The sequence below is a fragment of the Xyrauchen texanus genome, chromosome 3, assembly GCF_025860055.1.
Source record: "Xyrauchen texanus isolate HMW12.3.18 chromosome 3, RBS_HiC_50CHRs, whole genome shotgun sequence".
NCBI classification, from domain to species: domain Eukaryota; kingdom Metazoa; phylum Chordata; class Actinopteri; order Cypriniformes; family Catostomidae; genus Xyrauchen; species Xyrauchen texanus.
Window position 1 is genome coordinate 59127148 of NC_068278.1, and position 21958 is coordinate 59149105.

At 38.4% G+C, this 21958-nt stretch overlaps 2 protein-coding genes and 2 non-coding genes across 4 annotated transcripts; all 4 read left to right on the forward strand.

Annotated features, from left to right (window-relative positions):
- The first annotated feature begins 4273 nt into the window (after positions 1–4273).
- Positions 4274–10971, forward strand: LOC127625548 (60S acidic ribosomal protein P0-like). The gene is made up of 8 exons (XM_052100867.1): positions 4274–4308; positions 6024–6135; positions 6378–6553; positions 8022–8109; positions 8204–8350; positions 8439–8624; positions 10360–10500; positions 10766–10971. The coding sequence occupies exons 2-8, from the start codon at positions 6082–6084 to the stop codon at positions 10922–10924; spliced, it is 951 nt and encodes a 316-aa protein (XP_051956827.1). The 5' UTR covers positions 4274–4308; positions 6024–6081; the 3' UTR covers positions 10925–10971.
- Positions 7815–7941, forward strand: LOC127633981 (small nucleolar RNA SNORA63). Its single transcript, XR_007969291.1, has one exon. It is a non-coding gene; the product is annotated as a small nucleolar RNA SNORA63 (small nucleolar RNA).
- On the forward strand, positions 10139–10265 carry LOC127633985 (small nucleolar RNA SNORA63). The gene has a single exon (XR_007969293.1). It is a non-coding gene; the product is annotated as a small nucleolar RNA SNORA63 (small nucleolar RNA).
- A 5603-nt stretch (positions 10972–16574) lies between the features above and the next one.
- On the forward strand, positions 16575–19691 carry LOC127625131 (ras-related protein Rab-35-like). The gene is made up of 4 exons (XM_052100222.1): positions 16575–16701; positions 18147–18272; positions 18812–18936; positions 19491–19691. The coding sequence occupies exons 1-4, from the start codon at positions 16575–16577 to the stop codon at positions 19503–19505; spliced, it is 393 nt and encodes a 130-aa protein (XP_051956182.1). The 3' UTR covers positions 19506–19691.
- The last annotated feature ends 2267 nt before the right edge of the window (positions 19692–21958 follow it).

The window sequence follows — 21958 nt, forward strand, 5'->3', positions numbered from 1 at the left end:
GTGTGTCAATGAACTTAGACTAAAGTCATTCATGTATTGCTTTAACTTAGGATCTTATACATGATTTTGACTATTTATGTCAAAAAATATAAATTATTTATATAACAAAAAATTTTTTGCTTCACTTTACTCACTATAATATAACTCTTTTGTGATGACTTTATGGTAATGTACATGAAAATTCAAGAATCATGATAGATCTAAGGGCAATCCCACTGATCTGCTCTTCTTCAATGGTATTGGTCTACACTTTACATCTGTAGCACTTGATGAATGAGTTGTTTGAAGCTGATTTGCAATAAGTTATGTGCTGTATCTGTTCTTTTGCATCACAGATGATTCAGGGAGGAGAGAGGATGTTGAGGATAGTACTAGAGTGGAAGATTTAGGAACTGTAGAAACAGGCCCAGCCAGAGCAAAACTCAAAGAATACCCTCTCACCAGCTTTGGACTACAGGGAAGTGGTTGCTAGTGTGAAAATAAAATGGTGTGGGCTAAGCCCCGGATGTCCTTCAATGCTGGAAACGCCTCTGTGTCGTCCTGCCATAGATTAAACATAACCTGTATTTAATGTATCCTGGGTTGCATTTCCTTTTATGTTGCATAGATTTGTTCATGGTTTTCCGGTACAAGGACATGCATCATGTGACATTATTTTTGTTGTTGATGTCAAAATCTACAGAAACTGTACTTAATATGGGCCCATTATTATCTCATTTATTACATAATATTACATATTTATACACATATTACACAGAAGGAAAGGCTCCTCATTACCATGGTTAGGTCAGTGTGCTAGTCTTAAATAATAATAATAAATTAATGTATTTATGAAAAATAAATACTAGCTGAAACACATCTTGAAACTTTAAACGGCCACTGTTGATGTCTAATAATAATTCTAATAATTCTACCTTTAGATTATTTCATATGAAACTGAAACATTTTACTTTTACTCGTGTAAAATCCTGAAACAAATTTGTAAAGGTGATGTGTGTAATTATTAATATTTGTAACTATTTTGGTAAAGGGGCACATCGGGCTTTAAGTAGTGCATAGGGGGCCACATTGTAATGCTTTTGAGATACAATGTTCTGCATTGATTTGGTTTGTTGTAACTTTTAAGGCCAGAAATAGTTGTGTACTCAATTTTCTGAAGTGTCTGTGACTAATGGGACTATTCTGCAATTAACAAAAGTATCATATTGCTCTCAAAGATAGATACTTTTCTATCAGGCATTACAAAACTCAATAAAGGCGGAGATTATGCATTTATTTTGCCAACTCTACTTCCCTGTTAATTTATTATTCAGTTTTAATAATAATAATAAAAAAAAATGTATAGAACGAATAATGTTTGTCGCAAAGCGGACGAGTTTACTCTTTTTTTTTTCTTTCTAAAACTTGTCCTGATGCGTTTCTCCTCGATGGTTTTTCAACACTCAACAGAATAACACAGGCAGCATGAATATGATAAATAATGACTGCAAGAGTTACATTAACATACAGGTGCGAAGGGACTTCAACGTTTCTAAATTGCACAAATAAAAAAATAATAATAAAATAAGTGAATTGTAAAGTATTTGTCTTTGTTTGAATAACTACTCAACCCTAACTTACACGTTAATACTGGAAAAAGAGCCCCTTTGGTGTAAAAACACATTAAGTCATTTTACGGCGGGATTTTAAATGATGACCATTCACTGTAAATAAGGGCTCCCCCTCCCTACAAAAGCCAATTTAACCACTGATTATACCTATACAGTACACTCACATCTTATAAATTGCTTTAACGATTTTATCCTGCTAACTTACAACATAACTGTCTATCACTAGCTATATTTATAGTTTTATTGGCTGTCATAAAGTTAATAAAATAGAAGGAATTATGAACCTATTTATTGTCTTAGCAAAGTGGATTATATAATATGCATGCCAAGCCCAATGTTTTTTTTATTAACTTAACCCTTGTGTGACATTTGGGACATTTTTGCCTGTTTCATTTTTGTTTTTTCTGTCATTTTAGCTGTTAATGCCAACAGTATACATTTTGCCAAAGGTGTGTATTTTTGGGAGAATTTTAATATTTCATCCTCAGTTCCTATAATGCATCTGTAATACACTGTATACACAAAATAGTTACACTTCGGACCTTCAGGACAAAAATGTCCCCATTGAAACCCATTAAAACATGCAATATTTGATCCCAGTCCCATTAAAGCATAAAATCATGAATTATATGATATTATACTTTAATTCCTGAGTCATGGCTTCAGAATGTGCATATTTAATATTTTCCACCAGATGGCGCCATTATTCTCATATTAAGCCTATGGAGCAAATACAAGCTTTTCCCCTATTCTCTGTTTTCTGTATTATAGAGACCTGCAGGACAATTGAATAAACAGTGTGTTTGTGTGTGTGTGTGTGTGTGTGTGTGTGTGTGTGTGTGTGTGTGTGTGTGTGTGTGTGTGTGTGTGTGTGTGTGTGTGTTTGCTATGGATATCAGAGTGTTTTGTATGTGTGTATTGAGAAATTTCTGCGTGTGTGTAAAAAACAACAATAGCATAATGTAAACAAACTGGCATTTAAAGGGTTAAAATCCTGAAAAGTAATGAATATTTGATAGTTATGATCAGGACTGATGCTAGTTAAAAATGTAAACAAATTGAAAGTAGAAAATAATATTTATATGTAATATTATTATGGCAGTTTTTTTGACACACAAATTTTGAGTAACTTTTTGAAATTGATGCACAAGGGTTAAACTATGTCTTTCTAACATCATGTATATATATATATATATATATATATATATATATATATATATATATATATATATATATATATATACACACACACTGCATATACCAGTGGTTCTCAACCAGAGGGGGCCTCAGCACACTTCCAGGGGGGCTTCAAGATTTCTCAAAATTATTTAAAGTTGAAGTATCTGAGGAAATATCTAATAATATATATATATCTTATAATATCAATATCTAATAGTCTACATTGGGGGCCTTGGAGTCAAAAAGGTTAAAGACTACAGGTATACATTATACATGTGTTTATATATCTATATACATGCACTATATGGTGTACTATATTGCATTTTATAGTGTGTTTTTTTACTTAATTGCATTTGAGATCTCTAAATCATGTTTAACATAAGTCCTGTTTCCTCTCAGTATTAAATAATGATAGTGTTTAATTAACAAGTATGATACTGAATTATGACCTGGATTAGCCCTCATCTAATAAAACCATCCATTAAAGACATTAATGTCTGCTTGAAATATGTGTTGGACGATATTACATGAATCAAGGAAGGTTGTAGTGAACCCACAGTGCCACATTGTGGTGTAATACTGTTGCAGCACATGCATTGATTTCACTGATGTGCTGCTTTAGTTTTGTGAGTTCCTGTATTGTCATCCACTAGCAAAGAATTCAAATGTCTTTAACCAAAAGTGCCAAATATGTGATATAGGTCGAGTCAAAAATATTTGAAGAGTTTGACCAGGGGTACTCAACTTTGGAGAAATATTAAAATTAAAATAGCTTTAAAAAATCCACATACATGTATACAGTACCGGAAATATACAGTACGGAGGCCCATAGAGGACATAGCAGGAATATTTTTTCTGAAATGGTTATATGTGATAGACTGTAGTTGTTTCTATAGTAATATTGTAGTGACCCAGGATAGTTTTAGGCTGACCTTTTTTTTTTTTTTTATATATATATATAATTTTAATTGATGTATTTTTATTTTATTTTATTTTTTTTGTCTGTTACCATGGTTTTACTATAGTAATAGTGTAGTTATAATGAAAAGGTAAGTAACATTGGGTAATTATTAATATTAAAAAATGTTTGTCTGTCACTATATGTTATAAAGAATATTCCCTGTGCCATGACTTATACATGTGTTGTTCCTCTTTTCTCCTTTTTCATTTATTTATTTTTCTATTAGAATTTTTTTGTATTTTATTTATTCATTTTCTTTGCCTTTGTGACTTTTGATGTTCAATTTGTGTGCTTACGTACTTTATTAAATTTTTTATGACAAGTTATAACTCAAAGACAAACCCATCAAGTCACTTATTGTGCTCTCTTTGTTTATTATGGGTGTTGCCTCTACTGAAATACCCCTTTGTTCTACTGGGATTGGCCTCTTTAATGAGCGACAGGACTATTGGCCAATCAGCGCGCAATCTTCAGCGCTATTCTGATTGGATGTTGATCTGCTATAACAGTTGCCGCTTCTCACAGTTCCTTCCTTCTTTCACGCGTCCGTTGAGTGAGGTAAGACTAGCAGGTCCTCAATGCTGTTTTTTTTTTACTCTTTTAAGCGAATATTGTGACTATTAAGCCCCAATTGTATCATAAATGAATGAAGAATCATTATTAGAAAGTGCTCAAATGTGTATGCGTTTAAAGCCTTTGCGTTTGACTATTTTGTTCGTCACAGTTAGCATTTAGCTTGCTAGTATAGGCCTCTTGCCATGTGTTGAGCTTTGAATGAGATCTTGTGTTGAGCTTTGAAATCTTATTGGTTTGTTGATGCGTTAAGTTAATTTCGTGTCATCACATCTTTCTTGCCACACGAATCCATTCCAACCTGTGCACGCCTTAGCCAAAACACTGTATTTGTTACGTAATTTTCTTCGGTAAAATAATAATTTATGATTTAGTAATTGTTATTATAATAATTAACTTTCCCTCAGACAGTGTAAACACCTCAATGTTTCATTTTCTTGTTTATTATAACCAAAGTGTTTAACACTAAAGTCATCACAGTAGCACCGTATTAACCGGAATAACATGTCATATTACATCAGTATGAGATGTATGTGTGTGTATATATATATAATACATTATACGCATTTTATTCAAACATTAAAACAAATATATATATCAATATCACAAATGTCAAAAAATAATAAAAAGCACATTATTATCTATAGAATAATTATACAAAAAATTCTGGAGTTTTTGCAATTCCTTCAAATATGCAATAAATAAATTAGTAAATCTGAATGTAAACAAAATGCTAGAAAATTTCGTTTAAATCAAGAATTTGATTTACATGACATTTCTGCATAATTTATATACGGTGTATACTTGCAATACAGCTTTACAACTGAATATTTATAGTGCACGTGTGTGTATATTTATAGCGCATATTTTATTAACACTAAATTAAGTAATTCAACTCTAAGTAAGGTGTTTATATTTTTACATGGATTTTGACATTCAAATACCCATAGACCACAATGGCATGGTGTAAAAAACAATTTACGTCCTTTAAAACTCCTTGATTATATTATGAGTAAATTTAAAGCAGAATGAAGTCAAAATGCAAAAACAATAGGAACCCTAATTCACTGTTCATCGTTAAATCACGCTCCAGTTGTTCCCGGTCAAAAGTGACCGGAAGCAATAAACGTACAATTCTAAATTGTGATGAGAAATGTAAGCTCTTAAATTAATGTACAAGTATTACAATTATGTCCTTTTTATTTTAATTATATTTTCAAATTCTACCAAACATCAAGAGCACAAAACCGAAGCTCTCTGCTGCCATCTAGTGTTTATACTTGTAATCTTTTATTTTAAAGCTGAAATTACAAGTATAAACACTAGATGGCAGCAGAGAGCTTCGGTTTTGTGCTCTTGATGTTTGGTAGACGTGCCCCTTTTGTTTTCGTAGCACGTCTTTTTTTTTTTTGTGTGTTTCGCTTATTTCCTATGGCGGGTGCTTTTGACCGGGAAACGTACAAATGTACTTTATTTTTTCTACCACTTAGACTGATTGAATCATTATTGTTCAGATATCAAATGGACTAAGTCTCAAAGTCAGGTAAAGTAAACCAGTTTTATTGAAGAAACCGAACAGTTCAAAAATGAGGGTTAAGGGACCTTAATATTAGCTTTTTGTTTTGTAGAGTACTTTTAATAGTTTTATGCTAATTGTCTGCGTTTTAAATGTCTAATTAGTTGTATTCTCAAATCCTCAGATTTCTAAACCTCGTCTTTAAACCGGCTGTTAAACCGATCCTTGGAAGCACTGCCAAGATGCCCAGGGAAGACAGGGCCACGTGGAAGTCCAACTATTTTATGAAAATCATTGTAAGTGCTCTCCGTTACTGTCAATTTACAAGTGAACTCCCAGCAGGTTTAGTTACAGGTCAGCTGTGACCGTGCTGATTAGTCGTTCCCCCTGCTAAAATCAAACTGTTTCATACTATCCCTGTTCGTCTGCACCCCTCAGCCTGCAGGGACGCTTGTTTCAGACATGGCAATGCTTTTAAATTAGTCCTCATGAGCGCCCCCTAGTGAGGTCAGTTTAACGACGTGTCTCTTCTCCATAGCAACTGCTGGATGACTACCCCAAGTGTTTCATTGTGGGCGCGGACAATGTCGGTTCCAAGCAGATGCAGACGATCCGTCTGTCGCTGCGGAGCAAGGCCATCGTGCTCATGGGCAAAAACACCATGATGCGCAAAGCCATCCGTGGCCACCTGGAGAACAATCCCGCTCTGGAGAGGTGTGTATCTGACTTCGAAATGTATAAACATTAGCCATAGACTGTAATGTTTTCTCTAGGTGATGTCTTTGCATGCCTCCTCTGTGATCAAACTCATGTGTTAGGATGGCCATTCATCTTTGGGAACAAGCAAGACTATTCGCGGATCACGTGACCTCTGTATGTGTTCAAATATGTTTGGAATTGGCTAAAATGAAAATTAGACTTTCAAAGCCATGTATGAGGGAATCGCGCTGCAGGCGTTTACATCTGTCAGTAGGGGCACACGTTTGGTTTCTCACCCGCATCACCTCAGTTGCACTCTTTCTGTCCCAAGCGCACACAGTACGGTGAGTGAGAAGCCACACATCACACATGGTTAAAGCGATGTTTGAGGAGCTAATAAGCCCTATGGTCAAATGACTGGCGTTATTTGGAATTGTCCGTCAAGAGCAGGGGTGTCCAAACTTTTTCGGTCAGGGGCCAGATGTTGAATAAATGTGTCACAGGCCGCATCGATGTTGTAGTTGGGCTAGAAGGGGCCTGAGTAGCTCCGTGGTAAAGACACTGGCTACCACACCTGGAGTCGTGCTGGGTGACTCCAGTCAGGTCTCCTAAACAACCAAATTGGCCCGGTTGCAAGGGAGGGTAGAGTCACATGGGGTAACCTCCTCGCGGTCGATATAATGTGGTTCTCTCACTCGGTGGGGCCTGTGGCGAGTTGTGCATGGATGCCGTGGAGAATAGCGTGAAGCCTCCACGTGCGCCAAGTCTCCGTGGAAATTTGCTCAAGCCACGTGATAAGATGTGTGGATTGACAGTCTCAGACGCGGTGGCAACTGTGATTCGTCCTCCGCCACCCGGATTGAGGCGAGTCACTATGCCACCACGAGGACTTGGAGCACATTGGGTATTCCTAATTGGAGAAAATAAAAAAAAATATTAAAGTTTAGAGATTTTTTTTAATTTTTTTTCCTCCAATATGGAACGCCCAATTCCCAAAGCGCTCCAAGTCCTCATGGTGGCGTAGTGACTTACCCCAATCCGGGTGGTGAGGATGAATCTTCGTTGCCCCCACATCTGAGACTCGTCAATCAGCGCATCTTATCACGTGGCTTGAGCAAATTTCCACGGAGACGTGGCGCATGTGGAGGCTTCACTCTATTCTCCTGCATCCACTCGCACCTCCCACACGCCCCACCAAGAGCAAGAACCACATTATAGCGACCACAAGTATTTTGATCTTGGTGTTCTCCAATTTGAAATACAGAGATGCATTTATATGCAGGATAAGTTACAGTCCAGCTGTCAGTGCTGGTTTGTCGTTCCCCCTGCACAAATAAATCTGGTTCCTACTATCCCTGTGTGTTTGAATCCCACAGCTCACAGGGACGCTTGGTTTCAGACATTACTATTGCATTTTGTCATATCACCAATTACTGTACTGTAGTGGCTGGATGAATGGTTAAGTTTTCCCATGTCTCCGTAGGCTGCTCCCCCACATCCGTGGGAATGTTGGCTTTGTCTTCACCAAGGAAGATCTGACTGAGGTCCGGGATCTGCTGTTGTCAAACAAAGTGAGGATTGCTGTTTATAGTCTTTCATCGGTCCTTAAGGGCTTGAAAGCCGTCTCGGTGTAAACAGATGTGACCAATTGTGGTCTTGTCGTAGGTGCCAGCTTCTGCCCGTGCTGGTGCCATCGCCCCCTGTGGGGTTACTGTGCCTGCTCAGAACACTGGGCTGGGTCCTGAGAAGACCTCTTTCTTCCAGGCTTTGGGAATCACCACCAAGATCTCCAGAGGAACCATTGAAATTATGGTGAGGAGCAGAATAAATACTCCTCTCATTCGATGATGTGGTCTGTTAAACTGGTTCCATTCAACCGTATGTTCTCTCCTGCTTGCAGAGTGACGTTCAGCTGATCAAACATGGAGATAAGGTGGGCGCCAGCGAGGCCACGCTGCTCAACATGTTGAACATCTCGCCCTTCTCTTATGGGCTGATCATCCAGCAGGTGTATGATAACGGCAGCGTTTACAGCCCAGAGGTGCTGGACATCACCGAAGATGCTCTTCAAAAGAGGTTCCTAGAGGTGCGTCATTTTATACGGTCATTGATTTGTGACCACTGATTGCAGGTTTACGATTATGCTTAAGCCAGCTATGCGTGTCATGCAAGCGCTATAAACGCGTTAATTTATCGATGTATGGCAGTGTTCCTTGAGCCCCCAAACGCTCCCTTTTCTGACATGCCCAATTCTGGTCTTGGAGTCTCCATTAACGAGCTGATGAGTCGAATCCGATGTGTTTGATTAGGGATAATTTGTCAAACTGTGTAACCAAAAAAACGGTCGACACTGGTAGCTTTTTGGCCATTACTGCAATGACTTGTAAACCCTTTTAATGACGTTCTTGCTGGCTTATCCAGTGTGCGCATATCTCCACGGTTTGACGTCAAGCAGAGAATGATGCGATTTATTTTAAATCTAATGTTAACATTGTTTTCTTTTTATCAGGTTTTTTGTAAATGCTGATTTTTGAGAATAATTTGTAGTGTTGTGCATGTAAACGCATTAATTTCGTTTGACCTGTTTTTATATTTTAAGCTCACTTTCATCACGATAATTGCCTCAGAAGCTATCATGGCTTTAATAAAATAACAACTTATTATTGGGGTAGCTCCGAGTATTGATGCTGGCTATCACACCTGGAGTCACGAATTTGAATCCAGGGCGTGCTGAGTGACTATCCAGGTCTCCTTAGCAACCAAATTGGCCCGGTTGCTAGGGAGGGTAGAGACACATCGGGTAACCTCCTCGTGGTCGCTATAATGTGGTTCTCCTTCTCAGTGTGGCGAGTTGTGCAGGAATATTCAGAGAATAGTGTGAAGCCACATTTCGCTCTATATCTCCGTGGTAATGCGCTCAACGAGTCACGTGATGCCACCCAGATTGAGGAGGGTCACTACGCCACCACAAGGACTGAAGCACATTGGCAATTGGGCATTCCAAATTGGGGAGAAAATAAAAAAAACTATTTATTGGATATTCTCCCAATTTAGGATGCCCAATGTGCTTCAGTCCTTGTGGAGGCGTAGGGACCCTCCTCAATCTGGGTGGCATAGGACGAATCTCCGTTGTCTCATCTTATCACATGACTTGTTGCGCACGTTACCACGGCGACATGGCTTCATGCCATCCGCGCACAGCTCTCCACGTGCCCTACGAAGAGTGAGCCACATTGTAGTGACCACGAGGAGATTACCCCATGTGACTCTTCCCTCCCTAGCAACCGGGACAATTTGGTTGCTTGGGAGACCTGGTTGGAGTTTCTCAGCAACTCCAGGGGTGATGGTAAGTGTCTTTACCTGCTGAGCTACCCGTACTGTTGGGATGAGCTTCAGAGTTTCTCGTACCGCTTCATATTTCCTTTTCGCTGTAAAAATGCATATCCTTGTCTGTTGGTATGCATAACTCCCAAGAACCAAAAAAGAGTTAATTCAATCTAATTATTACAAGTACTTCCACACTTCAGCTTTGCTTGAAGGTACACAAAGATGCCATTGTGACTCCGCTCTAACATTTCGCTGATAATTGTATTTGTGAAGATGCAGGATAAGTTACAGTCCAGCTGTCAGTGCTGGTTTGTCGTTCCCCCTGCACAAAGCAACCTGGTTCCTACTATCCCTGTGTGTTTGAATCCCACAGCTCACAGGGACGCTTGGTTTCAGACAGTTAAAAATGGTCTGCAATGCTTGACCTCGCCATTTGTTAATGTGATCTTGAGTGAGTTTCCAAACATCCCTGTTTGACTTTCTGTATCTCTCAGGGTGTGAGGAACATCGCCAGTGTGTGTCTGCAGATCGGCTACCCCACCATCGCCTCCATCCCTCACTCCATCATCAACGGATACAAGAGGGTCCTGGCTGTTGCAGTGGAAACGGACTACTCTTTCCCCTTGGCTGAGAAGGTAAAGCTCAGTTCCTCTTTGGTCTCATACGCTCGGACCTTGTTCCGTTTGCAGGTCAGGTTTCAAAGCAGCTGCTCGGTGCTGCTCTGTCGTTCACCCTGCACACATTAATGTGTTTCCACCATCCCTGTCTATCTACGACCCCTGACAGGCAGGGATACTTGGTCTCAGACATAATGGATCTTTAGCTTTTAACTTTGCTATCTAGTTTACAAGCGTGAGATCTGCTGTTTCCGCCGTGTAACGTCCTCTCTTTCCTCCACAGGTGAAGGCGTTCCTGGCCGACCCCACCGCCTTCGCTGTGGCAGCTCCTGCAGCTTCCGCTGCGGATGTGAAATCTGCCGCTCCGGCTGCTAAAGAGGAGGCGCCCAAAGAGGAGTCTGAGGAGTCGGATGGAGACATGGGCTTTGGCCTGTTTGATTAAACTGCAGAATGTTGATTTAACATCAATAAAACATCTGGAAACCAGAACTGTGACTCTGAAATTATTTTGAGTGTGTGAGGGCATTTGTCGTTCTGTAGAAATTAATGCATTTGCCAGACGCTTTTATCCAAAGTGACTTGCAGTGCAGTTATTACAGGGACAATCCCCCCGGAGCACACAGTGGTGGCGGGATTGAACCAGCAACCTTCTGATTACCAGTTATGTGCTTTAGCCCACTATGCCTCTACCACTCGTTGTGTTGTAAATGTATGTTCAAATGTATCTGAGTTTTGATTAATGCTAGTTAACCCCAAAAATAATTGCAACCGACTCTTCCGACCCTTTTCTTCTAAAACCGTTTGACTTTTGCGCAAGACAAAAATTTGGCAAACTGTTAGCATCAGTTACCTTTCACTGAATCTTTTTCTCTCCATACAATGAAAGTGGTTTGTTACCCTTTGTGAGGATATACACTCTGAACAAGCAGGAGTTCCAAGTGAAGTGTTCGGTGAGTGCATGTCCTCGCAAAGGGTAAGTTCAGCGAACTTACCCTTTTGAGAGGATATACTCACATTACTAAGTACACCTAATTATCTCTTCACCAATACATAAAATCATGCAGATATGGGTCAGGAGCCATAAGTTAATGTTCATATCAACCATCAGAATGGGGGAAATGTGTCATTTGAATTGTGGCATGATTGTTGGTGTCGGACGGTCTCTAGAATTTACTCAGAATGGTGCCAAAAACATTGAGTGGAAAGGTTACACCCGCAGATGGCCATAGTGTTCCTAATAAAGTGCTCTGTTAGTGTATTTGTGTTTGGTGGGGATTGCCGAAGTCTGATTTGCCAGATATAAAGATTACTCCCATTAATACTCTCGGCAGGCACTTTCATCCATATCCATTCACTTAATAACATTAATCGAACCTTGACGTTTGGAATTAGCTTTTGGTTTGTCGCAGCTTTGCATTCAGTCCCAGCTATTTGTCATGTTTGCGTTGATTTCACCTTTAAGTATAACACTGGTGCTATCAAGCACCAACATCATCCATCACTGAGCTTGTCTGCGGTCAGTTATCAAAGGAGATCCACACAACCAATAAAGCCAGTTAGATTTAAAATCACGTGATTAATTACGTAGTTTAAGGCAGTTGTGTTAATAACCCTATAATGCTGTGTGTATGTGTATAAAATATGATACACAGTGTTTAATGGCTCCTGTTTCACTCCGTTCAAACTGACGAGCCAAACAACCTATGGCATGTATGCAGGGCTGGACTGGGAATTTGGCATACCGGGCATTTTCCCGGTTGGTTGGTGTACTTTGGGGCCATTCATGGGCAGACTGGCCATTGGGAGAACCAAGCGGGCCGGTGGGTTGGCCGCGAAACGGGCCGAATGGGCCACGATAAGCTAAAATGAGCCGCCACGTTATGCAGAACAGACAACAAAACGATGCTGCGTACAGCGAACGTATATGAAAGAGTTTGTAGTCAAAAGAATTGATGCATTTCTATGCCCAGCCTTATTTTTTGGACTGTTCTTTAAAGCAAACAGAAGCGTAGAGGAGGCAACAGGAACGCCACAGTCACACCGTGTCCTAACGTGATGGCAAACAACACACGATAAAAGGTATCTTTGCTATGCTAATCAGAGTTTTTGTCCTAACCGGCCGTGGATGATACATTCTATAGATCACTTGTTTTCTATTTTCGGCATTGCACGGTTTACTCCGTCCACTGTGAACTGACAACGGTCCAAAAACATAAAAAATAGTAAGGCTGGGCATAGAAATGCATCAATTCTTTTTTTTAACTATAAAAGTTTTAAATATCGATTTTTTTTTTTACAGAAACTCTCTGTAATCCTTGAGTCATATGGATTACTTTAATGCTGCCTAAATATGCCTTGTAGCACCCCTTCACTTGCATTGTATGGACATACGGAGCTGAATTGTGCTTATACAAATCATAATTTTTATTATTTATTTAAAAGACAATCTTTAACATCAACATTACTTTAGTGGGGGTTACCTCCCCATACCCCATAATGTACGCCCCTGTTTCTATAAAACAAACTTTGACTGCCATACTTGTATTTGAAGTATGCTTAAATGAAGCTTCTGCGCCCTCTTGTGGTGGTTAGATGTAACAATCGCGCGTTACGTCATTTGGTCCTCTCTTGCTCCCATAGTTCATCAGTGTCGAGTCTCCAGTAGAAACACACGTGTGCTGTTCAACACATCATGGAGTTTGAGGGCTGTTGATTCTTCAGACAGAGACTCCTGTTGTCCACACTGAGCTGAAAACGAGTGGAAATACCAAACATTCGCTCTGAAGATGACGATCCCGGACCGCGAGGTGCGTGAAATTATGCACATTTATATCAGTATGCATGATACGGGATCTGTGACGTAGTATGTAATGATCGCATCTATCATCAATACATCACATAATCAAAACATAAGAGGAAAAATGTTCTCACGTTTGCTGCAAAATATAAATTATAACTAATCTGTGCTGTCAGAAGTTTTTACATTTAAATTATTTAAATTCTCAATTTTATTTTGATTCAAGTTGCTTAATTTAATCATACGATTTATTTTATAATGTTTTTTATTAATTATAAAAATTTTATTTAAATTGTTTTTTTTTATGATTTTTTTTAATTAATTTAATTAATTAAAATATTTTTTTTTTGTTTTATATGTTTCTTTATGCCTTAATTTAAAATCGTTTTTGTATTATTGCAGATTTTATTGACTTTAAATGTATTTGTATTTTTTATTTATTGTCTCAAATATTTTTTTTAGTTTAATATATTTCTTAAATAATTTGTGATATATTATTTATATATATAATAATTTTTTTCTATTGTGTTAAATAGAAAATATAGAAATTATGATTATTATTTTTTTTTTTAATTATGTAGATTTTGACTTTTTGATTAATTTCACTTGTTTTTATGTATATTAAGATTTCTTTTTAAATTGTCAAAATTTACATTGTTTTTAATACACATATTATTATTAAAGGCACAGCTCAGTCAGTGTATTTTTATCATAGAGAATAAACGTTTTGCCGATAGCTAAGCTGGTGGAAAAGGCTGATAACCGAGGTGGTAAAGCACATAACTGGTAATCAGAAGGTTGCTGGACACACATACACATACATAATTATATATATGTACATATACACACTTCTTGGTGTGCCACTCTAAAATGTTCACTGTTCCCCTCTGGCCACCCCATAAAAACTATCTTGGAGACACCGCAGCATTTAACATAGTTAATATGCCAAAAAAAAATACTTCCACCCCTGAAGTCGTGAGTTTGAATCCAGGGCGTGCTGAGTGACTCCAGCCAGGTCTCCTTAGCAACCAAATTGGCCCGGTTGCTAGGGAGGGTAGAGTCACATGGGGTAACCAAATTGGCCCGGTTGCTAGGGAGAGTAGAGTCACATGGGGTAACCAAATTGGCCCGGTTGCTAGGGAGGGTAGAGTCACATGGGGTAACCAAATTGGCCCGGTTGCTATGGAGGGTAGAGTCACATGGGGTAACCAAATTGGCCCGGTTGCTAGGGAGGGTAGAGTCACATGACGTAACCAAATTGGCCTGGTTGCTAGGGAGGGTAGAGTCACATGGGGTAACCAAATTGTCCCGGTTGCTAGGGAGGGTAGAGTCACATGGGGTAACCAAATTGTCCCGGTTGCTAGGGAGAGTAGAGTCACATGGGGTAACCAAATTGGCCTGGTTGCTAGGGAGGGTAGAGTCACATGGGGTAACCAAATTGGCCCGGTTGCTAGGGAGGGTAGAGTCACATGGGGTAACCAAATTGGCCCGGTTGCTAGGGAGGGTAGGGTCACATGGGGTAACCAAATTGGCCCGGTTGCTAGGGAGAGTAGAGTCACATGGGGTAACCAAATTGTCCTGGTTGCTAGGGAGGGTAGAGTCACATGGGGTAACCAAATTGTCCCGGTTGCTAGGGAGGGTAGAGTCACATGGGGTAACCAAATTGTCCCGGTTGCTAGGGAGGGTAGAGTCACATGGGGTAACCAAATTGGCCCGGTTGCTAGGGAGGGTAGAGTCACATGGGGTAACCAAATTGGCCTGGTTGCTAGGGAGGGTAGAGTCACATGGGGTAACCAAATTGGCCCGGTTGCTAGGGAGGGTAGAGTCACATGGGGTAACCAAATTGGCCCCGGTTGCTAGGGAGGGTAGAGTCACATGGCGTAACCAAATTGGCCCGGTTGCTAGGGAGGGTAGAGTCACATGGGGTAACCTCCTCGTGGTCGCTTGTTTCTATAATGGAGTGTTTTATATAGTGAAATGATGTATGATGGGATTGTCTGTCTGCTCGGGGCATGTGAGTTGAGTTATACTGAGTGATTCTGTGTCTTGTTTTGTGTTCTGGTGAATACTGCGTGATTATTGATCTCTGGGGCATCTGATCGGGGCAGTTCATGTGCGTGTTTGTGTTGTGGTTAATCAGTAGCTGATGGTCAGTCTCTAGTAAACGGCTCATGAATGCAGTTCTGATGGATAAACTGCGAAACGTGATGTAAGTTCATTTCCTTGTTTCTTTAATGAGCTACTTTAATATTGAAGAAATGAACATTGTTTCCACATATGGTTAGCCGATGTGTTACTTTTAAAGTTAAAATGAACGTATAAGTGTAATCAATTTCTTGAAAGTACATTTAATATGAGCATGAGAGAATATATTATTATTATTATTATTATTATCATTATTATAATATTGCATGGTGATATTTGAGGGGAGGGGCTAGTTATAAGTAGCATTGCAACAAAAATATCTTTAAAGGAATATTTCGGGTTCTATACAATTTGAGCTTAATCGACAACATTTTAGGTTCACTTCCATTAATTCTTCTGTTAAAACGTGCATTATTTGAGCTGTAAAGTTGTTTTTAGTGTTTATGGCAAATCATCGTCATGCCAACCAAGTTTTGTATATACATTATAATTCATAACTTTAAACAGATGTTGTTAGTAAGTGATTTAATGACAGTAAAATCATGTAAACACACATATTGTTTATGTTTATGTGTCTATATACTGTTGAAACAGTATTTTAATGTTTACAGATTAAACCCCATTGACTTGCATTGTAAGTGTCTCACTGGAACACACATTTGTGCTTTTATTAAAGAAAAGTTGGAATGAGTCAGAATTAATATTTCTGGTAGCATTAGCCTAATTTACATCCACTTTTCGCGCTATTTTGTTATCGACAAAGTGAAAATGCGTAAATAAAAATTTTCGAAATTTGCCGCCTTCTGCCCGTTTCCGTTCAAATGAACTTTTATGGATAAAAATGGTGTGCGTGATGACGTCATGCCTAAAAAAACTGTTTGTCGCACACGTTTTGGACACGTTTAGCGCAATATAAATCTGCCCTTCAGCCATTTCCATTCAGAAATGTGTTTCTCGATAATTCGCCTCCCAAATGTCCCTAATTTTATTCCTCTGATGTTTTGGTAAAATGGGGAGATTATTGAGACGATTCATTGAAATTAGACCGCTTACTGACATTTTAATGAACAAATAAAAGCAATCAGAAGAGGAGGAATTGCAATCAAAAGGGAGCAGTTGCTCTTCTGATGGGACTGTAATATCGGTCCTGATGTTGCGTCTATCGCTGGTTGCCATCGGTTACGACCCGAAAGCGGATCATCATGACCCTGTTCAAGCTGTGACCTGCAGCAAGTATTGGAGACACATCCAGTCTCAGTATCAGGATCATCATGGATGTGTGACCGATATTAAAGAAACATTGATGCGTGTAATATCAGTGTTACATATATGATACATTCCTTTTGAACAATCATCTAATCAAAAGTATCGCCATGACAACTGCATCATGTCCTGCATATTTGTCCAGCAACTTTTAACAACCGACTGAACTTGATTGTCGTCTAAAATACATTTTAGCATCATAATGCATTTGACATTTTCTGAAGAAGCTCAGCAAATGCGATCTGAGTTAAAGAGGGTTAGATACAAATATTTAAACGTTTTAAAATGTTCAAATATTTCTGATAGTTTATAGTCTTGAGAAAAGTCTAGAACATTCTGGGAACGTCATTCAGACAACTTTATTCGTCTACAGAACACGGTACGGCTAATTTAAGTTTGCGTAAAGAGAAGGCATTTAATTGTTTAGTTGGTCTCACGTCCCGTTGAATAACATGGGGAGGCGGGGCTTATGACCTATACTAGGACCAGCCACCGGGGGGCGATCGAGACATTTTGGCTTCACTTTTGAGGGCTTGTGCGGCACACTTGGGATCCCCTAAGATCGACCTTTTTGCGGAAATGCTAAAAAATTGCAAGCTACCGCTAATAATACGAGATTGGTTGAATTTGCTAGAACCAACCTGTGAACAACATGTACACGTCATATTCATAAATTATATTATTCATTGTTGTAGCAACATAAAGGTTTTTGAAATTGTGGCATTGTTTTTATGACCGTTAGGAACGTGTTCTTATTACCATAATGTAAATAAAGTCTATTTGTTTATGCGTTTTTGATGCATTATTCAACTATTTTAATTATATGCAGGATTATTTACATGATGGTTGGATTTCTTTGTGCTGATTTCCATTAAAAGCTTGATTAAAATATTTTAATGGTCTCAAAATATGCATTTTTTTTCTTCTTATTTTGTGGTAAAATGTGTCCCTGGTATTTGTTTGTGAGATTCGTCCGTACAGATGAAGACAGTGAATGATAATAACCACAAACCTGAAAACACGAGGCTGCTAGTTATGCATGTTTGACAAAGACTCTCAGTGTTTGATTGGATAATTCAATTGGACAATTTCTCCAACAGATGGGGAAACAACCGCAGTATCACATGGAGAGTGTTTCGTTCTTGTCCGGTCATATTGCCCCCTTTTTTTTTTCATGATGATATTTTCATGACAAAAATAAATCTAATTTGCATAATTCACCTGTGCATTTAAAAAAAAATTATTATTATTGTTTTTTTTTGAGTAATTGAATCATCATTGTTCTCGATGATTACAATTAGATTCTCATTGTTGCCATTTTTGTTGTTAACCCTTTAAGCCTGCGGGCCAGTGATAAAACAATCATCAAAATAATAATAACTACAGTATTGATCAACACATAATAGGTCTCGTTTGAAAGTTTAGAAGCTCTACTTTACAATGCATGTGGACATTACAGGTACTATTAGAGGCACGCATGGCGTTATAGTGGTGTATGACGTCACCAGCGCGGAGTCGTTTGTAAACGTCAAACGGTGGCTTCATGAAATCAATCAAAACTGTGATGACGTTTGTCGAATATTAGGTAATTATAGCAAACTTTGGCTTCTGATACACTGGTTTGGTATTCAATAAGGCTGTACCATTGATTGAGTTAAGATTTAAATCGTAATATGGTCTTAAAATAGATCGCAATCAGGTCTTCAGTCAGCACTGCGTGAGCTAGCGGCGCCCTCTAGTGCACCACAATTAACCTTAAAAGGGCATTTTTGTTGCTTTGGTTACTTTTTATTTTTCTCATATTATGGCCTTTATAGCACCTGAAGTCTTGTATGAAGATTTTATAAGAATTATACTTAAAAAAAAATTTATGTAACACCTTTTTATGTCCACAATGTATAGCATACAATCATTTGTTTGATATTAAATACATTATAATGAATAAAAAACAGGGAATAAGATTCTACATTTTATATTAAAATGTGGCTTTTAATCCAATTAATGGAAGAAATAATAGAAGAGTAATCGACTGTCAAAATAATGTTTAGTTGTAGCCCTAGTAAAGATGCTAGTGTGATTGTGTTTGGTTTTGTGTAATTGTCGTTTGTTCTGTTCTGGGGTCAGTGGGTAATAAGAACGATGACCCCGGCTCTAAAGTGGTGGAGACCAACGATGCACAGAAGTTTGCGGAGCAAATGGGAATCCGGCTGTTTGAGACGAGTGCCAAGGAGAACGTCAATGTTGAGGATGTAAGTGAAGGATCTAAATCGGAATAAAACTTTAAGCTCGGGTGGGACTGCAAGAAAAATACATGGTCAAAATATGAACAACTGCAGTCTTGACCAACACAATATATGTGTCGTTTGAAAGCTTATAAGCTCTTCTTTCCAATGCATGTAGACGTTATGACCAAAACTGCTTTGAAATTTGCAGATAAATCAGAAGTGTTACATTTTGATAATTTATTAATAGTTTTGCATTGTACGTATTATTGCAATCAGTCAAAACATCAAACTGATGAAATATTCATGTGTCATATATTGTTGGAAAGATCTCAAAGAGTAAAATACAACCAGACTATTAGTTTTACTCACAGATGAAAATATAGCGAGTAACAGCTAAATATATGTCTTTGACAATTATGTTATTGTTGCTTATAAGCTGCGTTTTCACTTATAACTTCATGAAAAATAAATGGAACATCACCTATAATAATAACAATAATAATAATAATATCAGCTATTATTTAAGGTAGACAACTTACAGAAAGAAAACTTCAGTATCTTTTTCTGATGGGTCCCAGGTAGGGCTGGACTAGTAATCTGGCATACTGGGCATTTTCCCGGTGGGCCGACGCACTTTGGGGTCGATCAGGGGCGGACTGGCCATTGATAGACCCAAGGGATCCGGTGGGTCGGTCACGAAATGGGCTGAATGGCCGCGATAAGCATAAATGAGCCGCCGCGTTATGCAGAACGGACCACAAAACGGCGAACAGCGAACACCAAACCCCAACAGACAGCGAACCTCCGTCAGGTCTTTCCTGTCAGACTTTACTGACTATTATGCACATTTTATTGGATTGCGCTGCTTTTAATACTATTAGTCAAAGGTTTTACTCAGAAACAAGCTTATCAGGCATTTTTTTAAATATCTTCTAATTTAAAACTAAACTTGTTGCATTTGAATGTTTTTGGTATGTAATCTGTTCTCGCCGTGTGGATAGCCTTGTTGCTGACATGGTGCTAAAAATGAACAAATAATTAGAAATATCACACATCATTATTTAGAGTCTGTGATTATCTGTCAATCGAGTCCACACACAAGATAATCAGATGTATAGATCATTAGATAATCCACATGAAGCACAATGTTACATATGACCACCAGGAGATGGCGCCAAATACACGACACAGACTCAATGATGACTCAAATGACACAGAATGAAACTCATTCTGTGAAATCTCATGACTAAAATCATGTCTGCATGCTATGCAAACCTTTAGTCATTGTTGTGTTTGCATGTGTAATTAGTTCTTATGTACAATTATTATCTTTTATTTGTTTGGAGATGTTTTTGGACATTATGATACATTATATTTGTAATTGCTTTGTCGTATCAACACAAAAATGTTCTTAAATAAAGTTGACATGAATGGGAACAAAATAAAAGTTTTTCAAAGCCACCTTATTTACACCCAGATATGTTTCATAATAAGGTATTCTTAAAAAATAAGAAAAAACTACTTTTTTGTGATTTTTCAGCAGTTTCAGAGGCTGAGAGTCTCCGAATGTATCATAATATATCATTATATTTTTAAGGAAATCGTTAAAAAGACCTTTATTATTTAGATATTTGCAATACAGTGTACAACTGAGAATTGTGGTTTAAATGTGATTAATTGTCATGATAATGATGTCACAATGCCAAGAGCAAAAATGACCCAGAAAACCCCTCAGACGTGTTCATGATAAACACCCAAATTCTCATGGAGTAAAATGTTTGGGACTTTTCCATAATTCGTTAGTCATTCTGTGAAACTTTCCGAGTGATCCGCCTCCATGATACTCTGTTTTCCAGCAGATCAAGTATTAAAGACAGAACTGATGTCTGTTCACATCGAGGCGGGGATTGTTTGGATATTAACTGGGTTGTTGATGTGTCTTTTGTCGGTGAGCATTGACTTATTTTGTTTTTCTTCTATTTTATTCCACTTGTTTTAAACTTTAATGTTAATTCACTTTGCATGTTACTGTCTCTTTAAATGTCAGAATGTAAAAAGGTCCCAAATTTAGATTTCAGTGTAGATCTGCATTGGTTCTCCTGTACATGACGTTAGGACAACAAGATGTTTCCAAATATCCGTTAGGACCCCTCTCGTCCTACACGTAAGCATTTGAGCTCCTCTGTCTCTCTCTCTCTGTCTCTATGTCTCTCTCTCTCTCTCTCTCTGTCTCTATGTCTCTCTCTCTGTCTCTCTCTCTCTCTCTCTGTCTCTATGTCTCTCTCTCTTCTCCACATGCAAACACACTATTGGCTAATTGTGAAGATTGCCGTGTTGTGCATTATCATCATGTCCTCTTCCAACTGTTCTTGCAGGGTCAAGGACGTCCCGTGAGTCCAGCGTTCATGAATTGTCCGTTTTCGGTTATCATGGTACCGGTGCTGTGTGCCAGTCAAGTACAGTACTATGATAACTGAACATTGACGGTGCCAACACATATTTCCCCTACTGTGAGCCGACTTCCTGTGGAATCCAGATTTATGCAAGAAAGATGATTTTTTGTGTTCAAAACCATTTATTTGGCCATGTTTTATAACATTTACCGCGGTAAAACCATTTATTTGGCCATGTTTTATAACATTTACCGCGGTAAAACCATTTATTTGGCCATGTTTTATAACATTTACCGCGGTAAAACCATTTATTTGGCCATGTTTTATAACATTTACCGCGGTAAAACCATTTATTTGGCCATGTTTTATAACATTTACCGCGGTAAAACCATTTATTTGGCCATGTTTTGTAACATTTACCGCGGTAAAACCATTTATTTGGCCTTGTTTTGTAACATTTACCGCGGTAAAACCATTTATTTGGCCATGTTTTGTAACATTTACGGCGGTAAAACCATTTATTTGGCCATGTTTTGTAACATTTACCGCGGTAAAACCATTTATTTGGCCATGTTTTATAACATTTACCTCGGTAAAACCATTTATTTGGCCATGTTTTGTAACATTTACCGCGGTAAAACCATTTATTTGGC

What these genes read in the sequence shown, in the direction of transcription:
- LOC127625548 (XM_052100867.1), top strand. Translation starts at nt 6,082, where the DNA reads ATGCCCAGGGAAGACAGGGCCACGTGGAAGTCCAACTATTTTATGAAA. An exon ending in ACTATTTTATGAAAATCATT is followed by an intron (nt 6,136 to 6,377) that starts GTAAGTGCTCTC and finishes TCTTCTCCATAG; the next exon opens with CAACTGCTGGATGACTACCC. An exon ending in GAGGAACCATTGAAATTATG is followed by an intron (nt 8,351 to 8,438) that starts GTGAGGAGCAGA and finishes TCCTGCTTGCAG; the next exon opens with AGTGACGTTCAGCTGATCAA.
- LOC127625131 (XM_052100222.1), top strand. Translation starts at nt 16,575, where the DNA reads ATGTTGCGTCTATCGCTGGTTGCCATCGGTTACGACCCGAAAGCGGAT. An exon ending in GTATCAGGATCATCATGGAT is followed by an intron (nt 16,702 to 18,146) that starts GTGTGACCGATA and finishes TGGACATTACAG; the next exon opens with GTACTATTAGAGGCACGCAT. An exon ending in TGACGTTTGTCGAATATTAG is followed by an intron (nt 18,273 to 18,811) that starts GTAATTATAGCA and finishes TTCTGGGGTCAG; the next exon opens with TGGGTAATAAGAACGATGAC.